Genomic DNA, 18,646 nt, shown 5'->3' on the forward strand with positions numbered 1-18,646 from the left:
TTACCTTTACGGAAGCAACACTTAGCTCACCGTGCTAAATTAAATCATTTGAGTGATGTTTGGTCATATACACGTACTCTTACTTAATTAGAATTCATGCATGCATATAGTCATGCTCAAGCCGAAGCCTGAATGTCAAGGTTTTATGTCTCCCTCAAAGTAATATGTTTTTATTGAATACAAAGTCAAGCGTAAAGAGAGGACCTTCCAAACCTGCATGAGTTCCAAACCTTAAAGAAGAAAAACAAGTATTTGTTCTTTTATTAAGAAAGCTTTATAGTTCAAAGTTCAAACGCAATTTTTAGGTTTCTGCAGTCGGAGCTAGCTCAAGATTTTCAAAGCAAAGAAAAACTAATATTTTTCAGCAAGGTCATAGTAATATTCTGAGATCCACTTTGGAATGATCTTGATCTCTTGCTTCCGCACATCTGTAAGCCATGGTGGATCTTCATTAGTTTAACCTCAAGTCAACATGGTGAGCACCTGTATGATAGGAAACGGTCAGCATCAAATATGTAACTAAGCAAATTTTCCTCATCAAATTACTTAATTTCCATGAATATATATATATATATATGTATATTAATCTGATTTGGAAATGACTGGGTAGGAACCTTGTTTTGCAACAATTGCTACTATCCTCTTGGAAATATTGGTCAACACCCTGAAAAGATAATCACCATAAGGAATTAATACGGGTACTATATATAGTTTAGGTTTAGGTGGATAAATTTAACTGGGAAAAAATTGATCGGTTTACCCACCACCACTCCAAGGGTCTCGTAGGCCATTAAAGAAGATGATGTTGCTCCCAAATCTTCTCAAAACCCTCTTGATATCCTGTCAATATAAATAGTAGTCCAACATTGAGCCATGAAAACAAAGTTAGCGACAAATTCTACAAAATTCTTACCTTCATTAAGTATATAGTACGTATTAACGTATTTATACGTGTTTGTAATCACTAAAGGCGGGCACCAGAGGTGAAACTAACCCCGACTCTTGTCTGAAAATATACTTAGAAAAAAAAATATATATATATATATATTTTTTTTTTTTTTTTTAACAATGAACAGCGCGCCTTTAAATCTTTTCAAGTCTGCATCCAGACGTGTCGGATGTACGACATTTTTCTAACAATAGTATTGTCTTAATCGACATGTCGAGATTTTAAAATTATTATTCTCATCCAAATCTCAATAAAGTAAAGGAAACATGTAAACAAATAGAGTGTATCAGATCAATGAAATGAAGTTGGGTTTAATAACGATGGAAAAATGGTGATGATAGATTACTCACATGGCCGCCAAACTCGGTAGTGATCCAATTAGGCCTAGGTTCAATGCCATAAGCCTTTTTGCAATAAGAGACTTGATCATTGTATTGCCAGTCAGAAGGTGGGAATATGCTCTCGTTATTGTTGTCATCTGTTTGCATTATCATCTCTGTACGCGCCTGCAATTCGTACCAAATTTTTATAAATCCAAATGAAGTTTGAATACCCGAGTGAAGATATATGGGCAATCTTTTGTTGAACAAAACACAAATAAACTAAGTTGGTCAAAATCAAAGTGAAGTCTGAAGGCCCAAATCAAGATAAAAACCTAACATGTTATTATGACTCAGGTAAAAACATATATATGCATTTTATGTTTTTCATTGAGTATGGAAGCTCTGCATAACCCATTGAATTCTGTTAATGCAGGTCTTCGTGTCTCTACTGATTTGTTAAGTCAAAAGTTTTGAATTTCCTATTTTAAATTTCAATATTTTTTAACCTAACACGTGCTAGACTTAGTTCAGTTGAGTCGGATTTTATGTATCAACTCAAGGATAACAACTATGCTTGCTATTTTGATTCTGGGTATCTTGTGGCTACCCGTTATGAGTCTTGTTTTTGGTCTCTCTATTTATGCTTCAGCTCTTGTCCATATATGTTTGGAATACATTTTTCAAATTTGAATTGCTAGCTAAGCTAGTATTCTAGTTTTGGAGCCCAAGTTAGTCTTGCTTAATTCCAACACATGACGTAATAACTTGTTCTCAAAGACTCAAGCTGGGTTTATGGTACACAAACCAATGTTTCATCTGGTCATTATTTGATCTTAGAGAAAAACATGTGTTTGCTCTACTTGCTTTTGAACAAAGTTTTAAAACCTTTTGTCTCTTGTTTTTAAATCAAACATTGGTTATGAAAGTTTTTTATCATATTTGCTTGTCCTATGACAACCACATATGCTTTCTCACATGTTGAGTTTGGCCATGAACAAAATTCTCGAGATCTGTCCTTGTTGCATTGGTTAGTGTGCCTAATATCCAGCATACTTTCAGCCTTTATAAGGAGAGCAATGTTCACTTGGCTCTTTGGTTGTCTAGGTTGCTAAAATGTAGCTTTGTATTTTCTTTGGTTTGAGACTTAGTTCCCTTGCATTGTTCCAGGTGCTCTAAGTCTTCCATTGTTGACTGTAAATCTTAGAGCTTGAACAACAAAACCTTTTCAAAGCATACATATCATTTTGCATGCCATGATGTGTGATTGGTGATGCAAGCAACCCCGAAAGTGTTCACTATCGAATCAGCTGAGATGTAGCTGGATTCAAAGCTAACGCTTATGATATATTAGTCTAAACATTTCAGAGACAAGTGAGGTAGAATAGTTGAGAGACTCGGAAAGTCTGATTCAAGATACAAATGAGGTTTGATATCCCTAGGTTTCTACATGTTTGTAAGGAGTGTTGACATACTCAGTATCACTAGAAGTCTTCCCAATAGAGCTTTGTATCAGTTATGAGTATCTCTTCGAAGTTTTCAGTGAGACTTTCATTGTGTAAACACATGTGAGATGAGTGAGGTATGATAGTCTCGAGACTAGATATAGTCTTAGATAAGATACATAGAGCGTTTGATATCTTAATGTTGATACAAGCTTGTAATTGGTGTATTGGTACATAGTGGAAAGTTTGTCATTCAAGGTTAGAGGCATGTCGTTTTTCTCCCTGCATTTAGGGATTCTGCAAGTAAAAAATATCATGGTGTTATTTGTTTATTACTGCACCTTTATTATATTTCATCTTCATAGCCTACTATACAATATAACACCAACTCTTGCTATCTCTATGGGCAGATTTGAACGAAAAAAATTTCAAGGCCTATACACCCCCCCTCCAACTCTTATAGGCAACACTTTTCACAAGAAATTAAGTGTGTGATCATACTCTAGTTAACACACCCTACGGGCAGTGACCATCATATTTTCCCCGTCAGCATATGCATGCATTGCTCGCTTTTATTTTTCAAATGAAGAAAGTGTCTTATTATTACTACTTGATTTGGGTTGATACCACTTAAAATATGTTGGGTTGCAAATAGAGCAGACGCTACACAATTTTTTTTTTGAAAGAAACCACTTAGTTTATAAAAAAGATGATCAATGCCAGAATAACTATTACGTATCCATCTGCTATCATCGTCAGATAAACAAGACTAAACAAGAGGTTGTGAGCATAATCACATGATACATAGCATATGTCTACTCATTCTAAATTAAGAACAACTTATTCATCCTATAACTACGAGCAAAACATAATTACATGACACTATTCAAACTAAACATATTAATAGTGACATGCTTGAGACAACCCTCAACCACCCAATAGCAGTGGACTAGAGATAGCCTCTAGTACACAATATCAATTTTAACAAAAGGAGTCTCAGACCAAAGCCCAGACCCAATTAACAAAGCCAATCCAGAAAAGGGCCACAAGGTGCATCTCCACCGCCAGTGTGGCTGCCTCAATAGTTGCTCCGACAACACCATGGAGCACCATCAGATCACTGGTGTTCCTCCAATCACCCACCCGTTCCACACATCTATCAAGGAACGCCACCCGCATCAACATTGCCCCCAAAATCTGACATCCCCAAATGAGATCAGATCCCGGCACGACTCATCCTCCCTCACCAGTTGATCCTTCACGCTCCAATTGGGTCAAAACTGATGCAATCACGACGAAAACTACCTACACTAAACGGACAGCAAAGCTACCACCGCGGCACCCCTGCTCCGATCGTCTTCACTATTTCACTATCGCCCGTCTAGCAACACCACCGGGATGGCGAGTCGTCGAACTGGGCATGCTCAAACTATGGGAGGCTGCTCGCTGCTGCTAGGTTTTTTTTTTCTTCAAAAATATAGATATTACTGCCTAATGAAGTAACAATTCTTGTTCACTTGAACTGCTAACCAATTTGAAATATTACGTTTTCTCCATCCGCTACACAATTTTTTTAGTTAATAGGTAATATGTTTTCTTTTTAGAGAAAGAGTTAATAGATGGTACAACATGTGGTTAGGACCTAGCCTGCGAGAAACATTTCTCAGAATGAGGTCATACACTCATATATACCTAAATTGCTCATAGTTCCCCAGTGGTAGCTTAGCTAACTCATCAACTACTTGGGTACCAAAACAAAAAAGATAAACGTTTCGACAAATAAATTATTAATCAAAAGAAGAATTTTCATTATGTTAATTTTCTGTTGTTAAAAGAGGAATTCTAGCACACAAAGTATCTTTTTTTTTTGTAGTATACTTGTGCTATCATATTGCATCATACCATAATCTGAATCATGCGTGAGGTATATAACTACTGTTTAAATGTCGGGTTTAAAATTTATTGAGGTTCCTGATGTTAGATTCAACCATCAGCTAAAAAACGTTGCTCGTTCCCTATGAGCTTAGCAAATTAAAGTGGTTTTGCTCTAGGGTTTCAGATTTAAATTTCTTTTCCCTCCAATAACAATGTCGTTGAACGACAGTTGTGGTGGGCTAGTTGGTTGCCTTGCATGGGTGGCTGATTGTGGGGATCAAGAGAGGGTGGCGGTCTAGGGTGCAATCTGATATGTGTTTATGGGTTTTAGTTTGCAGCGGCGGTGGTCGATGACGACGTTTTGGCCCTTAATCTAGAGATGTTGCTTAGGTCTTTTCCCATTTCATTGATTCCACGCTAAACACTATGTTTGTTTTATGGAATCAATGACATGGAAAAAGAAACTGATTCATTTTATTTGTTTGGGAATTGAAGTATTCCCAAATCTAGAGATGTTGCTTAGGTCCTTTCCCATGTCATTGATTCCACGCTAAACGCTATGTTTGTTTCATGGAATCAATAATATGGGAAAAGAAACTGATTCATTTCCTTTGTTTGGGAATTGAAGTATTCCCAAAGCATTTTGGAAATTAATTTATTTTTTTTATTTTTAGGGTAGGCCGGAGGGGATTAAATTATTTTCCGTACCAACTTCGTACAACTATTAAAGTATTTAAGTTTTGGACTAGATTAACCCTGTAATTATTTATCATTAAGAAAATTATCATGATTTGTAACAGTCAAATCCACATAACTGAGAATATTGTCTGATTTGGGCTCACTGGCCCATACGGTTTTGTTATTGAGGTAGCACAAAAAATGGGTCATCACTATGAGAAGTTAACACTGCTCATATAAACATAGCTTCCACTATGAGATTCGTGATCTACATATCTACTAGCTTCCAAACCAGGCGTCACATGATTTGATTTTGCATTCGTTGGCCTTAATTTTCAAACACATGAAAGAAAAATTCATGGGAATAATTTCCCAAAACCATGGAAAGAGAAAAGAATTATATTCATTTCGTTCCCTTAAGTGAACCAAACGAGGCTTGAGGGTCAATTCAAGCAAGACCGATTTGCCCGCCAACGCTATTCTCGATGACTTCCAAGGTTGGCCTCATTCCCTCTCATCGAGGAGTTCGGGTGTTGATCATGACGTGAAGCCATTCTAGGGTTTGAAGTATATATTTTTGTTTTTAGGTTTGTTCCTCAACCCCACAGACACACTGGTTAAGGATGAGATAGTTGGTTAATCACATATTACGATTAGTCTTTCCTTAGTTAAACTCACAGACTTTTAATATTGAATAAAGAGAGACAATTTTAGGAAAAATAAATAAGTCCTTACCTGCCAATCCCATCCTCCGAGGTCGAGAGGATCTGAGTTATCATCAGGATCAAAACACGTAGCCGTTCCACTGTAATTATAGTAGACAGTAATTGCACCATATAACTTTGCAAATGTAGTATTTCGTTGTTGGATCATCTATTGCCTTGCACATCTGCAGCACTAATACAATTAAAATTATATTTTTATCATTTTCTACAAAAAAATTAGTTCTTGATCAATATTAGAAAGATGTAAAATGAAAAAAATTTCCTGTATTTGTTTCTTTAACCTGTTTCACCGGATATGCTGGCATAGGACTCATGAAATTCGACGGAGTAGGATAATCCGTCATTGCTGTGTAAACACAAGCAGATTCCAGCCAGTTTTGGAGATCATTTGCGCTAATATCATCCCTAAAACGAATGTAGTGAAACAATTTAAAATAAAACATATCCAATAAATATTATAAACTGTTAACTGTGTTAGATATAAATGCACAAAATATTTTGTAATCGTACTTGCATAGTTTAAACGATTTATGAAGTAGCTCAAGTCCTCCAGGTTGTTTTGCGGTGTCTTTGATCTGTTTCCATGAGCCTTTGATGACATTGTAACAACTTTCACTCTACTCTAGTTGAGCCATAAGGCCATAATATGCAACAGTGAAAATATTTGTTCAGTTAAAGTTATGAACATTAGATAGTTACCAAGTGCTTTTTAAGTGCTTAACTTTTATTTATGAACTAAATATATATGGGATATGCATACAGTATAATAACATATTTTACTAATGTATTATATGCGTATAGAAAAAACGTGTTCTATGGAAAATTTCCACCAGAGTTTTAAACCATGACTCCAAAAGCACTCATTAACATTATTTTCTATTATGCAAATATTTGCATGTGTTACACAAATATTTTATCTCAGAAGTCACAAATTACATCATTTGACAAGAGGGGTATACCATGAAGTCTTTAGTGATTATATTGTTGAAGCTATCCGGAGATGTAATGTTATCAAAGTTGAGGATGGGAGAAGATGATGCCAAAGCTCCAATTGTAACATGGGGATATTTTAACCTAAACCATGCTGCCAGCACTGCAACACAAAATTTAAATTACAATATCATTATATTATTAATTAATTATGAACTTATTATATTTAATTGGAAATATTTTCAGTCAAATGACAATTGTAACATATATACTTCCTCCATAGGAACCTCCAAAAACCAGTACAGGTGACTCAGTTGCCGTCAAATTTTTCTTCAAATCAATTATTAAGGAAGCATAATCTGCAAGGGCTTGTGTGGAGCTTAGATATCCCAGCGTAGTTGCATTGCTATAAGCCACGTCTTTCTTGCCCCCGAAAGGTAAAGACTTTCTATAGAACCTATGCTGCAATTTCATCAGTACGTGTTACTTATGTGAATGTTATTATATAACCGGAATACTATCCATCTGTAATCAAGGGGGAAACTATACAAAACTAGGAAATCGAAGTTACCTCAATGAAAATGATGAGGGCATTAAATTGGGGAGATGTCTCATACAGAAAAGCAGTGTTCTCCGCAAACCACTCTATGTTTCCTTCATTACCAGCGTACACAAAGATTGGAGCATTGCTCTTGGCGCCCCCCCAGTACGTATCATTTATCAAATACCTCTGTTGCAAAGATTCATAGCTATTGGGATAGTAGTTGAAATGATCAAGGACTTGAGTGAAGTATTTGGTTTTGTAAAGTTGGTTTTGACGAGCTGAAAGTGATATCTTTTTCTTAGGAGTGGGTATAAACCGAATTAAACAAGCAAAACTGATCGAACTGAACCAAAAATATGGTCCGGATAATCGAAGAGATGTAATTTAGAAAATGAAGAAAACCGAACCGAAACCGGTTTAAGCGGTTTGAAAATGATTTACGTGCTCAAATCAACCGATTTAAAACCGATTTAAAACCGAACCGACCGAATTTAATTTAATGATTTAAAAATAATAAATAATGGGTATTAATACAAAAAATAACAAAACATAATATAGAAGGTTGTCTAGCGCAATTGGTAGAGCGCATGGTTGTTATATTCTAGGTAAATAGTTTGAATCCCAACATTAACATTTTGATGTTTTATTGAAAATATCTATCAAAATGGAATGAATATAATCATTACATAGTTCTTAATGAGTAGTGCGTGTGATGTAGTGATTTGTGACATCATTTTTTAGTAGAAGTTCGAGTCCCACTCTTGAAAAATTAATAAAAATTACATATGAGGTGTGAACTAAAACTGAACTGAATTTCGGTTAAACTGATTGTTTCGGTTCAGATTAATTCGATTTGGTGAATGGTTTGAGTTTCTAGAAAATCGATTAAAATGATTCGGTTTCAGTTTAAATAAAAAACCGAACCGAACCGATATATGCCTAGCCATACTTTTTCTCCGGAGATATTAGTAAAGATGGGAATATACGATGTGGGGGTTTGGCCGAGTATACAGGAAGAGAATGAAGCAAACAGAAGAAAGAGAACCAGAAAAGAAATGATGAACCGGACTGTGTCATCTTCTTCATGCTTTTGGGGTTCGATCACTCTCCCGAGAAGTCTTGTTAAACTCGAGAGGGAGAATATGCCAAGGCAGCGTGGCTGTCATGGATAGAATGTCGATAATCCTGTTTAGATTAATAACTAATTTGGCTATATATTTGTGGTGGAAATCAGACTGGCTGACTGATTATTAGATTGAATGGTACACTTAAAGACGCGAACGTTCATTATACCACTGGCTACTACTACACAACTCTTTCTAAAACCAAATTTTGTTTTGTTGTTAGTATTTGGTCCCTGCTTTGGTAGGACTGATTAGTCCTACGGTCCTACCAATTTTACCAACATTCCATGCATAATGTTTCATAGTCCATAAATGATGGAATAAGCAGATTACATGATTGAACACGCCAGCTTCCCAAATCTTGCAATTAACTAATTTAGGAATTATTCATACCGGTTGATAATTGCATGAACTGGGGCATGAAACCTTAAACCATTAAGAGTCTTGTCTACAACGTTTCAATTGTGGAGAACTAATAAACAGTAGCTGGGGCAATCTACCACATAAAAGTACTATAGCATTTGATATATGATAGACCAATATGTGAAATAATTAACATGCTAGTCAAGCTCTAGTATAGTATATGTAATCTGGAAAATAATTGAATGAACATTTCGTAAACTTGTACATGACTATTCGGACTTTGGAGTTAAATATGAAATACTAGCTAAGGTAATCTTTTTAGGGTTGTGGTGCTTGATACATGCAGAAGACCAATAATGTACACATCCGATCCGGCCCAACATTTTACATGGACTAGATGTACAAAATTCGAAGTTTTACTTAGCACATCAGGTACCTTTTCTGCACTCATCGATCGATCCATTTCTTAAGAAGATAATCCCCTAGATAAGACCAACTCGGCATAAAATGGTTGCTCTCATATTGTTGGACCTCTTCTAATCTAACTCTCTCTGTTTCTCACCTATTGTTTTTTTTATGCAAGCCTTTTTAATAGTGAATTCAGGGGAATTGGGGTGAAGCACTCATATTCTCTAGCCGGTCAATAATGGCACTCGATTGATCATCATTTGATTCATTTCACTATGAGACATCATTTGAAAGTTGGCTCATGCCAAATTCGGCCTTGAAAATTGCAATAATTATGGTAAAATTGAAAAGAATCTATATCTAAATTTAAGTCGATTCAATTTCTTTTTGTAAGTGAAAGAATGTTGGTTGAACTCACAACGAACTAGTTGTTATATTTCAGTAGGTTTATTATTGTAAAAAGAAAAGAAAAGAAAATGTTTAATCATATTAAACCAACGTCTATCTTTTCTTCATCATTAGCCGGTAAACATAGCCTTTAGGGTTTTTTTTCCTCTCTCTCTCCTAGCCGCCTGAGCGAAAAACCAAAGATAGCATCCCTGTCCGGCGGCAAGTCTTTTGCCGTAGTCAGACAGGACTTACTCTCGTCTAACTTGATGACGGAGGTGCAATGAGGAGGTGAGAGATCTGAACTGTGAGCTTCTTCTAGTTTACTCTTCCTTGGTTTTGTTCGGCCATCGGAAACGGTGGTCAGAGTTAGAGGCTGTGGAGCGCAACTACCGTGTTGTGGCAACTTGGAGTCGTTGGAATAAGCCTGGGCTGCCTGGCCATGATCGTCCTTGGCTACACCTGATTATGGGGTGGGTTTGTTCGATGGTATCTAGTATGCTCATGGCGTTAGGCGACGAAAGGTTTTAGTGGTTTGCTAGTTGAATCACGGATAGGGTTTGGGATCCTTTCTCTATCGGCAATGGTGCTTCTCTTTGATGTAGCAGGGATGGATATAGGGTGGATGGTATAAGTGGTCGGTGGATCTACACGGTGCCGCAAGGCTTTGGCTTCCTGTTTGGTCTCTTGGGTTTTTGTTTTGGGCTCTGAATTTAGTTTTTATTTTTAGTTTTTTGGATTTTGTTCCTTTATAATTCTCTTCCATTTGGGAGAGTGTAGTGGGTTTTTTTGCCCTGTAATACTTGTTCCTTAGATAGGGTATGATTTAACTCATTATTGATGTCTTCTGGCAGATACATTATTGAGTTAATTTGTGTTGTTTTCTATTAATCAAGTTTAGTATTGCGTTTTTATTTTCACTTTATATTATCCAGTATGCCAACCTAGGGTGGTTTGTTGTGGTCATTTAAGTCTCGTGTTTTTGTTAGTTTATGTTAAATGAATTCGTTTAATTTTTTTTTTTAAAAAGAAGTTTAATATGAAACTGGGTTCTGTAATTTATTGTGAACTTAGAATTTCACCAATTTATTTCCAATAATTGCACATGCTGCGAGTTTTAATTAATAAAAATGTTAAATATAAGATTATAAGAGAGATGTCAAACATTGTACGCCGATATAATATGAGCACTTAAACCTTTACGAAATTCGTATATTTTAACAAACATCAAGTCACAAACAGTGCTATATTAACTACGCATAACTCATTTCACTTTGACATAGTAGTGACATAACAAAGATACATTTGACATGCACATATATCTTGATTACAATGTAGCATGATTATCGAAAAATACAGGCGCCCTATTATGCTGTGGCATTAAAATTAAAATTTGGCGAGAATTAACTTCGTCAATGCGTGCTAGGTGGTAGCAACCATTTGATAAAGGAAATGTTAGTCTACCCTAGGTTTCACTGATTTCACTAATTTGTATAGGCTTTTGAGTTATGAGGTTGATTATATGTTTATACACGTGGACCAGTCAAAGACCGAAATACTCGTCTACTCAGAGTCTTAAATACACTGTAACCCAAAAAAAAAAAGTCTTAAATACACACTTGGCGATTACCTAGTGGCGGATTCACCGCAATATACCTTCTTAATTCTCTTATTACAGGTGACATTACTACTCGATCTCCAGGACCCCACATCTCACCCCTTAATCATTCCACCCAATCCTTCGCTAATACTCCCTTTCAATTTTCAAAAACGCAATCAACTCCCACTTAAGATCAACTAGCAGCCCACGACGACCACACACCCTTATCCAATAATACCCCGACACGTAACTAGTCACACCTGACCTCCCCCCGCAGACAATCCCGCCCTCCTCCCCCTTCTTCCTTTACAGAGAGACCCTGCTCAGTCTGTACTGGAGAATGTGAATATCTCATCTCATCAAATCTATAACTTAGTGGGAGCCATCAATCCTTCATTTCCTTACATTTTTGGGCTCAGCCATTAGGGTTTCGACGACTATGAACAAAACGCTGCGTTTGAGCTCCTGAATCTGAGCTACATCTCAACAGTCAACAATGCCGAGGCACCACAACAGCGACATGGACCTGATGATGATCCCGGGGAAGATCAGGAAGCGTGGATGCTCGTCCTCGGCGTCTTCGTCGTCGTCGATCATCCAGAACTACAGATTCAAGCGTGCGATTCTGGTCGGGAAGAGAGGCGGATCCAGCACGCCGGTGCCGACGTGGAAGCTCACGAGCTCCAGGTCTCCGGCGAACGCATTGCGCGGGGGGATGGAGTCGCCGAAGTATGCGGCGGCGTCGCAGAGCAACGGCGGCGGAGTTGGGAAGGGGAAGCAGTCGCCGAGGCCGCCGGTGTCGGCGAGGAAGCTGGCGGCGACGTTGTGGGAGATGAACGAGGTGCCGTCGCCGAGAGTGAAGGAGGAGGAGGCGGATGAGAGGAGGATGAGGAAGGAGATTAGGGCTAGAGAGAAGGAAAGGGTTGCTAGGTCTATGCGATCGGGTTCTCTGCCTCCTCATCTCTCCGATCCGTCTCACAGTCCTGTATCAGAGGTGAAATTATGCTCTGTATTTTAACAAATTACGAGAATTTTATCGAAACTGTACTGCACTTTTTGTTATTTTTGTTATTGTAGTTGAGCTATTAGTTAATAATTGATAGGAGAAAGGATTGTATGACTTTGAATACTTGTGATTTGGTAGTGGTTTGGTTGAGTTTGGAGTTTAAGTTGTCGCTTTCGGAAACCCTGTTTTTTTAGGAATGAAATGGTACAAAGGAAATGAGAGATTTTTAGTTCTATGTGATCTTGAAAGGCACCTAATTGATTATGCATTTTGGGAGATTGAATGTGGTTGGTTGACCGCAGTGTTTGTTTTTTTTGGTGCTATGTTAATTTTGTAGAGGATGGATCGATCTGGAACAGGTAGCTTCCACAGAAGGACATCCTCTATTTCACAGAGGCTCAGGCTTACAGATCAACATTCTGGAATATTGGATCCTCATGGAAATGGCAGCTTAATGGAGGTTTGTTGATTTTTAATTTTGTTTGGTTTTCGGAAAGGACTGTGATTCCCTCTTGCTCATTGTGTGGTTATCAATTGTTAGCATCTTACAAGTGTCGGGATTTGCTGATTTATGTTGAAACTGATATATTTTTGCAATACAGGTTGAGACACGACTGAGAGCCCATACACCAACACGATCGAGAGCACAAACTCCTAGTGCTTCAATTGTTGGAATCAAACCACGTTTGAAGGACGTTAGTAATGCTCTGACCACGTCCAAAGAGCTGCTGAAAATTATTCACCGTATTTGGGGTAATGAAGATCAGCCTTCATCTAGCATGGCTCTTATCTCAGCTTTACATACTGAGCTTGAGAGGGCTCGTTTGCTGGTGAATCAACATATCCATGATCAGCGCTCAGAGCAGAATGAGATAGGCTACCTCATGAAGTGTTTTGCTGAAGAAAAGGCAGCTTGGAAAAGCAAGGAACACAAAGTTGTAGAGGCTGCCATTGAGTCTGTTGCAGGAGAACTTGAGGTAGAGAGAAAACTGAGAAGGAGGCTTGAAAGCTTGAACAAGAAACTTGGGAAGGAGTTGGCGGAGACAAAAGCATCTCTTGTCAGTGCGGTGAAAGAACTTGAGAGTGAGAAGAGAACGAGAGAGATAATGGAACAAGTGTGTGATGAATTAGCCAGGGATATTAATGAAGATAAAGTTGAAGCAGAGGAATTTAAGTGGGAGACTGCAAAGGTTCATGAAGAGGTCGAAAAGGAAAGGGAGATGATGCAGTTCTCTGATGTAATCCGTGAGGGGAGGGCTCAAGAGAAACTCTCAGAGGCTAAATATCAGCTCGAGGAGAAGAATGCTGCTGTTGATATGTTGAGGAGTCAGCTTGAAGCCTTTATGGGAAGTAAGAGAACCAAAGAAAAAGGGCGCGGTTCTGCTCATCTGGTCGATGAAGATATTGCTGCCTATCTAAGTAGAACTCGTCTTGGTTCCCATCAGGATGAGGGAAAAGACGAGGATGAAGGAGTGGTTGAAGATGGGGTAGAATGCGAAGAGGACTCTGCTGAAAGTGATTTGCATTCCATAGAATTAAGTATGGGCAACAACAACAACAAAAGTTATAATTGGAGTCATGCTTCTGTAGCTGCTCGGGATCAAAGATGGGTTCCACATGATGATGAAGAAATCAAGGGTAGGAAGTCCGTGTCAGGCAAGCCACCAAGAAAGAGCACCTCTTTGCAAAGGAGCATATCAGATGGATTGGAATGGGGCATGCAGACTGAAAGGCTTCAAAGTTCAGGAGATGGAGTTGATTGGGACAGCTTTCCTGATCTGGAGAGGCAAATCCAAGGAAAAGGTTGTGGAGACGAAACGCAAGGCTATAAGTCATCGAAGGGTCTTAGGGACCAAATGTTGTCTGGTTCTAGGTTTGGATCTGCTAGAGTTCATGCTAGTCCAACACGGCAGTGGGGACAGCCATGGCCTTCACGTGATCCTACGGGTATAGTTCATGATAGGCCTCCCTCTGTGCATGGAAGTGGTTCTAAGTCGAGGCTAGCTGAACTAAGAGGTGAAGGCCAGAATGGCAGAAGGTCTAAACGGTGAAAAATTCTATGTTCCATCAATGCCTGATAACAATGACATCCTTTGTCTTTCCAAAACAGGTGATGAATATAAAGCTCGTTAGGAAAACTATTTTGAATGATGGAAGACATATTTTGGTCTGTTGATGCACTTTGCTTGTGATCTTTAGGAGCTGCTAATTTGCTGCTCATTTTGTGCTAGACTACCCTGACTTCAACAATGCTTGAGTTGTAGATTTTTGGGAAAACCTGTGATAATGCTGTGAGTTTGTCTTGTACAAATAACTTCTAATATTTGTGATTTTTACTGGCAGTAATTATGTATATTTGTCATTCAATTTTAACGTTTTACTTTGGATCTCTCTCTTCCTATGATCGATCTTGTGACCCTAATTTTCTCGGTTGTCAGTTGCCTCCTTATCTAAGCTGTCACTAGTATTTCATCTTGGGTAGGCTGGTTCTGATTTGCATTGGATTCGGGTTAAATTTTTTTGATCCTCATTTTGTTTGCCGCTCCCCAGAAGCACAGGCATGCAAGTTTTTGTTGTTTCTCACAACCGAAGATCCAGGTATGTTGTCTATCACTTTTTGTTTAGTCACTTCAGTGATCTCTTTTTCTGGGTTTTATTTGCTATACTTTTCAAGGACTTTCCCATTCTTGGGGCCTATGGTATGGTATCTATCTTTCTATCTTTTTTTTTTTTGGGTTCAAAGTCGATTTGCTTCTAAAATTATAAAAGTTTAGAAACCTGTTACAATTCATATAGGCCTATGGTATGATATCTAAACTGTACTTGAAAGTCATATATGAACACACAAGTGACCATAATCCCTCTTTGGACTCATGAACGACCTAACAGAGCCTCTCAAGCCTTCTGGAGTCTTGGCATATTGTACTGTTAATATACTGTGAACCTGTTGGCTTGGTGTTTTCCCCTCAAGCCTCTCTTAGTTTATGCCTGTTTAATCTGATCATGATCTTATGTCTTACTCCCCTATAGACTAGGAAACCCTTTAGATTCATAGCAATGACAGAGTTATTCATATTGCTGTGCTCTGAACCTAAGATATCCGAGGGGCATTTTGCCTATTTAGATAGGCCCTGAAAGGAGAACTGGAGAAGGAAAGCTGGAATGCCAATGGAGATGGCTTAACCATTCTTGACCATCAATATTAGTCAAGAAAGCTATTTATATCCCACCTTTACATCAGAAGTGATGTGACAACCACATCAGTTAGAAATATGATAGGCTGGTCTGTATGCTAAATCGACTACCATGCAAGACTACACATATAGGACATTTGATGGATATGACTACATGAGGTACAAGTTTAAGATACCAACGTGGTTCTAACTAAAGTTTTTTTTTGGACAAGTTTCATTGCTTCAACAACGGTTTTCCTGAACCTGCCTAGAGTTTAATCTTGAGATTTTGGCCATCAACATGAACAACCCTGGCTGCAGCCTCATAGCCCTAAACGAATATAGACATGGGATCAGTAATGATTGGTTGACCTGAAACATAAACATCAATGAGTGAATTTTCCTCTGCTTCAATCTTGTATTACAAGTATTCCACTACGTTACCCTTTCACCATAATGGGCAGCCGTAGCGAAATCTAAGCCCCAGGGGTACCGCTCGCCCCATCACTGCCTTGGTCGGCAAGAACACTGCATTTTCTGGAAAAAGGTGCCCAAATTCGACGTCTGGGCATGCAGCAATGATTTGAAATCCTAATACTTCTCCCATGCCCACTATTTTCATTCAAGAATAGCTCAAGTGGTAATTAAGAAGACCATTACTTAGGAAGTAGGCTAAGTAATAGCCGTAATCGGATTTAGAACACGATTGCACTCTCTACTCACCTAGGCTTAAAATCCAGTTATGACAAACTGAATGCGGGACTGAAAGTGGTGGCCGGGAGCCTGGGAGGTGAGGAATAAGGGGATGATGATCTCATTAAACTACCTGTGAAACTTGTGAAGATCACTGCTGGAACTTTGTGGATAAAATTGCAGGCTGGTGTAGTAATGTTACCATGTAGTATTCGTACAGGTGTGACAAGCTTCATTGCAGTCTCATCCTCTTTTCTTGCATATTTTATTGGAAAAAGTACATAAATTGCCTGGTTTGCTAGGCCATACACTGTTCAAAATGAAGGTCCGAACGACAAGATCACCTGGAGGAGTCGAGCTGAACTCGATTTTTTCCGGAAGTATATCAATGATCCTCACATAACTTACCACAACCAGAAAGCTTGTGCGCCTAAAACGTACAATTGGATAGCTTGTGCATGCGCTCCCCTTCAGTTTCTAACTTATATTACTTTTCAATGGCAAGAGAAGGAAGATAAGATTGAAAATGTCGCATTAATCGGCCTAATTAGACAAATGACCTGCATACTCTTACATGGCTCACAAGGTCACTGCAGCATAAAGCAAATCATTTATTTTTGTTTGACGTCAATCAATTAGCTTGGACAATATCAAAACTCGACTCGGTCGACTGAATGAAGTCTCAAATCTGCTTGGAACAATGTTCTTTCTAGCAGAAATATTATTTAACTTTGGCATTACTCTTTCAGATATAAAGGCTTATTATATATTTAATAGACTCACCACAGCAGTTGAGATTATCTAAAAATTCCAAAATACAAAACAAAAATGTTAACTCTTATAAAAAACTTGGAGTAAACCAACATCTACCATGGTGTCCAGACACTGTTAGGGAAGAACTTCCAATTTGCTGAATGATTCCACTGCTAAGGTGATATAGACCTGTCTTCTTGTTTTTTTCAAAACAAGAGCGATGTTCATTAAACGTAGCCGAGGCAAGCAGAAAGCATCCAAATGCTGACGAGAATATCACTTGGTTCCGCAAGCGCTCTACTTCGAAGATGTTATTCTCACCATTCAGCTTGTATTTTATAAACCTTATTGTTTCCCCCTTACTTTTGATTCGAAGGATCAACCAAACTTCATTCTTGGTGATTGATTTTGTTAAGTGGGATTTGCTTTTCCACAATAATGTAGTATCTATAGGGGGTGGATCTTTATCATAGACAAACCTTATTTCCACCTCGTTACCTGTAAACATTGTAGCTCGGCTTGCAACATCAACATCACTATATTTAACCAAGACATACAGCATACCAGAAGAAAACGCTATATCACAAAGCTTCGGCGCATCTTCAGATTGCTCGAACTCCAGGACTTTTTTCCATCTTTTGTCTCCAGGTCTGCAAACAGCTACAATACGATCCCTAAAAATTGCTCCGACCATACATTGCTCTGCAAAAATATCGGAGCTCGATAATGCAACTCGGTTACAGAAATCGTTCATGACTTGTGTGTCCAACTCTCCCTTCAACTCTTTGAGAGCTCCAAAGCCAGAGAAAACACTGCTCAAACATGGCAGTTTCGATAGGGCACCTGAAATAGGGTTTAGCAGAAACATTGTAGAGTATGCCCCCTTGACAATAATCAACCAATCTTTAGAAGATCCATAAACCCATCCCTCCCGAATTGCCCTAGGCAGCGTCAATTTAAGAGTTTTTCTATCCGAGAGGCTGAAAAAGACTATGTGATCGTAATTGCTGAAAACTGGGGATTTAAGTGAACGCATTAGTAACCAGGGGGCTTCGTTTGGATAGCTACGAATGTGTTTTCGCATAGAAACTGACCTCCAAGACTGGCACACCATCCTTACCTGTATTCGATCCCATATAGTCAGACGCTGTAGAATGCACTGGATGATATCGTCCGGCGGTGTCTGCCAACTGCTACGGGATTTCTCATTGATCTTGTTCTTTTTCTTACGGGACTGACCATTGCTCGTATTCTTGATCTTTCTCTTACGGGATCGACCATTGTTCATTGCGTGGTGGCTCAAATTTTAGAACCAGCCCTAAATTCATCCTTCTATAATGGAAACCTTATAGATAAGTGATTGACCGGCCATCACTACTTGTTTGTTTTATTTCAAACACATGAATAGTAATCTCTATCTTATACACGAAAACCGCTAACTAATAGAGAAAAAATCAGAGAGACATACAGAGCCCGGCCACACCAATTAGTGTGAAGATATTATCCATGATCCACAAAAATGAAAATATTGAGATATATTGAGATTTCATCGATTTTACGGACCTTGGGTAGAATATACTTAGGTCTCATCATGTAGCCCGCGGATCCGAAAAGCCCGCAAGCCCGATGTGCTTTTACCCGGCTCGGTCCGCGAGAAAGCCCGCCAAAGCCTG

The 18,646-nt window shown here is 38.5% G+C and overlaps 2 protein-coding genes and 1 pseudogene across 2 annotated transcripts; 1 reads left to right on the forward strand and 2 right to left on the reverse strand.

Annotated features, from left to right (window-relative positions):
- Positions 1–351: 351 nt before the first annotated feature.
- Positions 352–8,552, reverse strand: LOC126799786 (uncharacterized; annotated as a pseudogene).
- Positions 8,553–11,675: 3,123 nt separating this feature from the next.
- Positions 11,676–14,737, forward strand: LOC126798142 (uncharacterized). Its single transcript, XM_050524991.1, has 3 exons — positions 11,676–12,342; positions 12,692–12,814; positions 12,957–14,737. Exons 1-3 carry the CDS (start codon positions 11,845–11,847, stop codon positions 14,403–14,405), a joined length of 2,070 nt encoding a protein of 689 aa, XP_050380948.1. The 5' UTR covers positions 11,676–11,844; the 3' UTR covers positions 14,406–14,737.
- Positions 14,738–17,017: 2,280 nt separating this feature from the next.
- LOC126796888 (uncharacterized) lies at positions 17,018–18,261 on the reverse strand. Its single transcript, XM_050523601.1, has 2 exons — positions 17,453–18,261; positions 17,018–17,021 (listed from the first exon to the last, which is right to left on the reverse strand). Exons 1-2 carry the CDS (start codon positions 18,259–18,261, stop codon positions 17,018–17,020), a joined length of 813 nt encoding a protein of 270 aa, XP_050379558.1.
- Positions 18,262–18,646: the final 385 nt, after the last annotated feature.

The sequence above is a fragment of the Argentina anserina genome, chromosome 6 (assembly GCF_933775445.1).
Source record: "Argentina anserina chromosome 6, drPotAnse1.1, whole genome shotgun sequence".
Classification (NCBI taxonomy): domain Eukaryota; kingdom Viridiplantae; phylum Streptophyta; class Magnoliopsida; order Rosales; family Rosaceae; genus Argentina; species Argentina anserina.

Excerpts from the sequence above, each read along its gene's own strand:
- LOC126798142 (XM_050524991.1), top strand. The coding sequence starts at position 11,845 with ATGCCGAGGCACCACAACAGCGACATGGACCTGATGATGATCCCGGGG. Across the intron at positions 12,343-12,691 it reads CTCACAGTCCTGTATCAGAG|AGGATGGATCGATCTGGAAC; the intron begins GTGAAATTATGC and ends TTAATTTTGTAG. Across the intron at positions 12,815-12,956 it reads GAAATGGCAGCTTAATGGAG|GTTGAGACACGACTGAGAGC; the intron begins GTTTGTTGATTT and ends TTTGCAATACAG.
- LOC126796888 (XM_050523601.1), bottom strand. The coding sequence starts at position 18,261 with ATGAACAATGGTCGATCCCGTAAGAGAAAGATCAAGAATACGAGCAAT.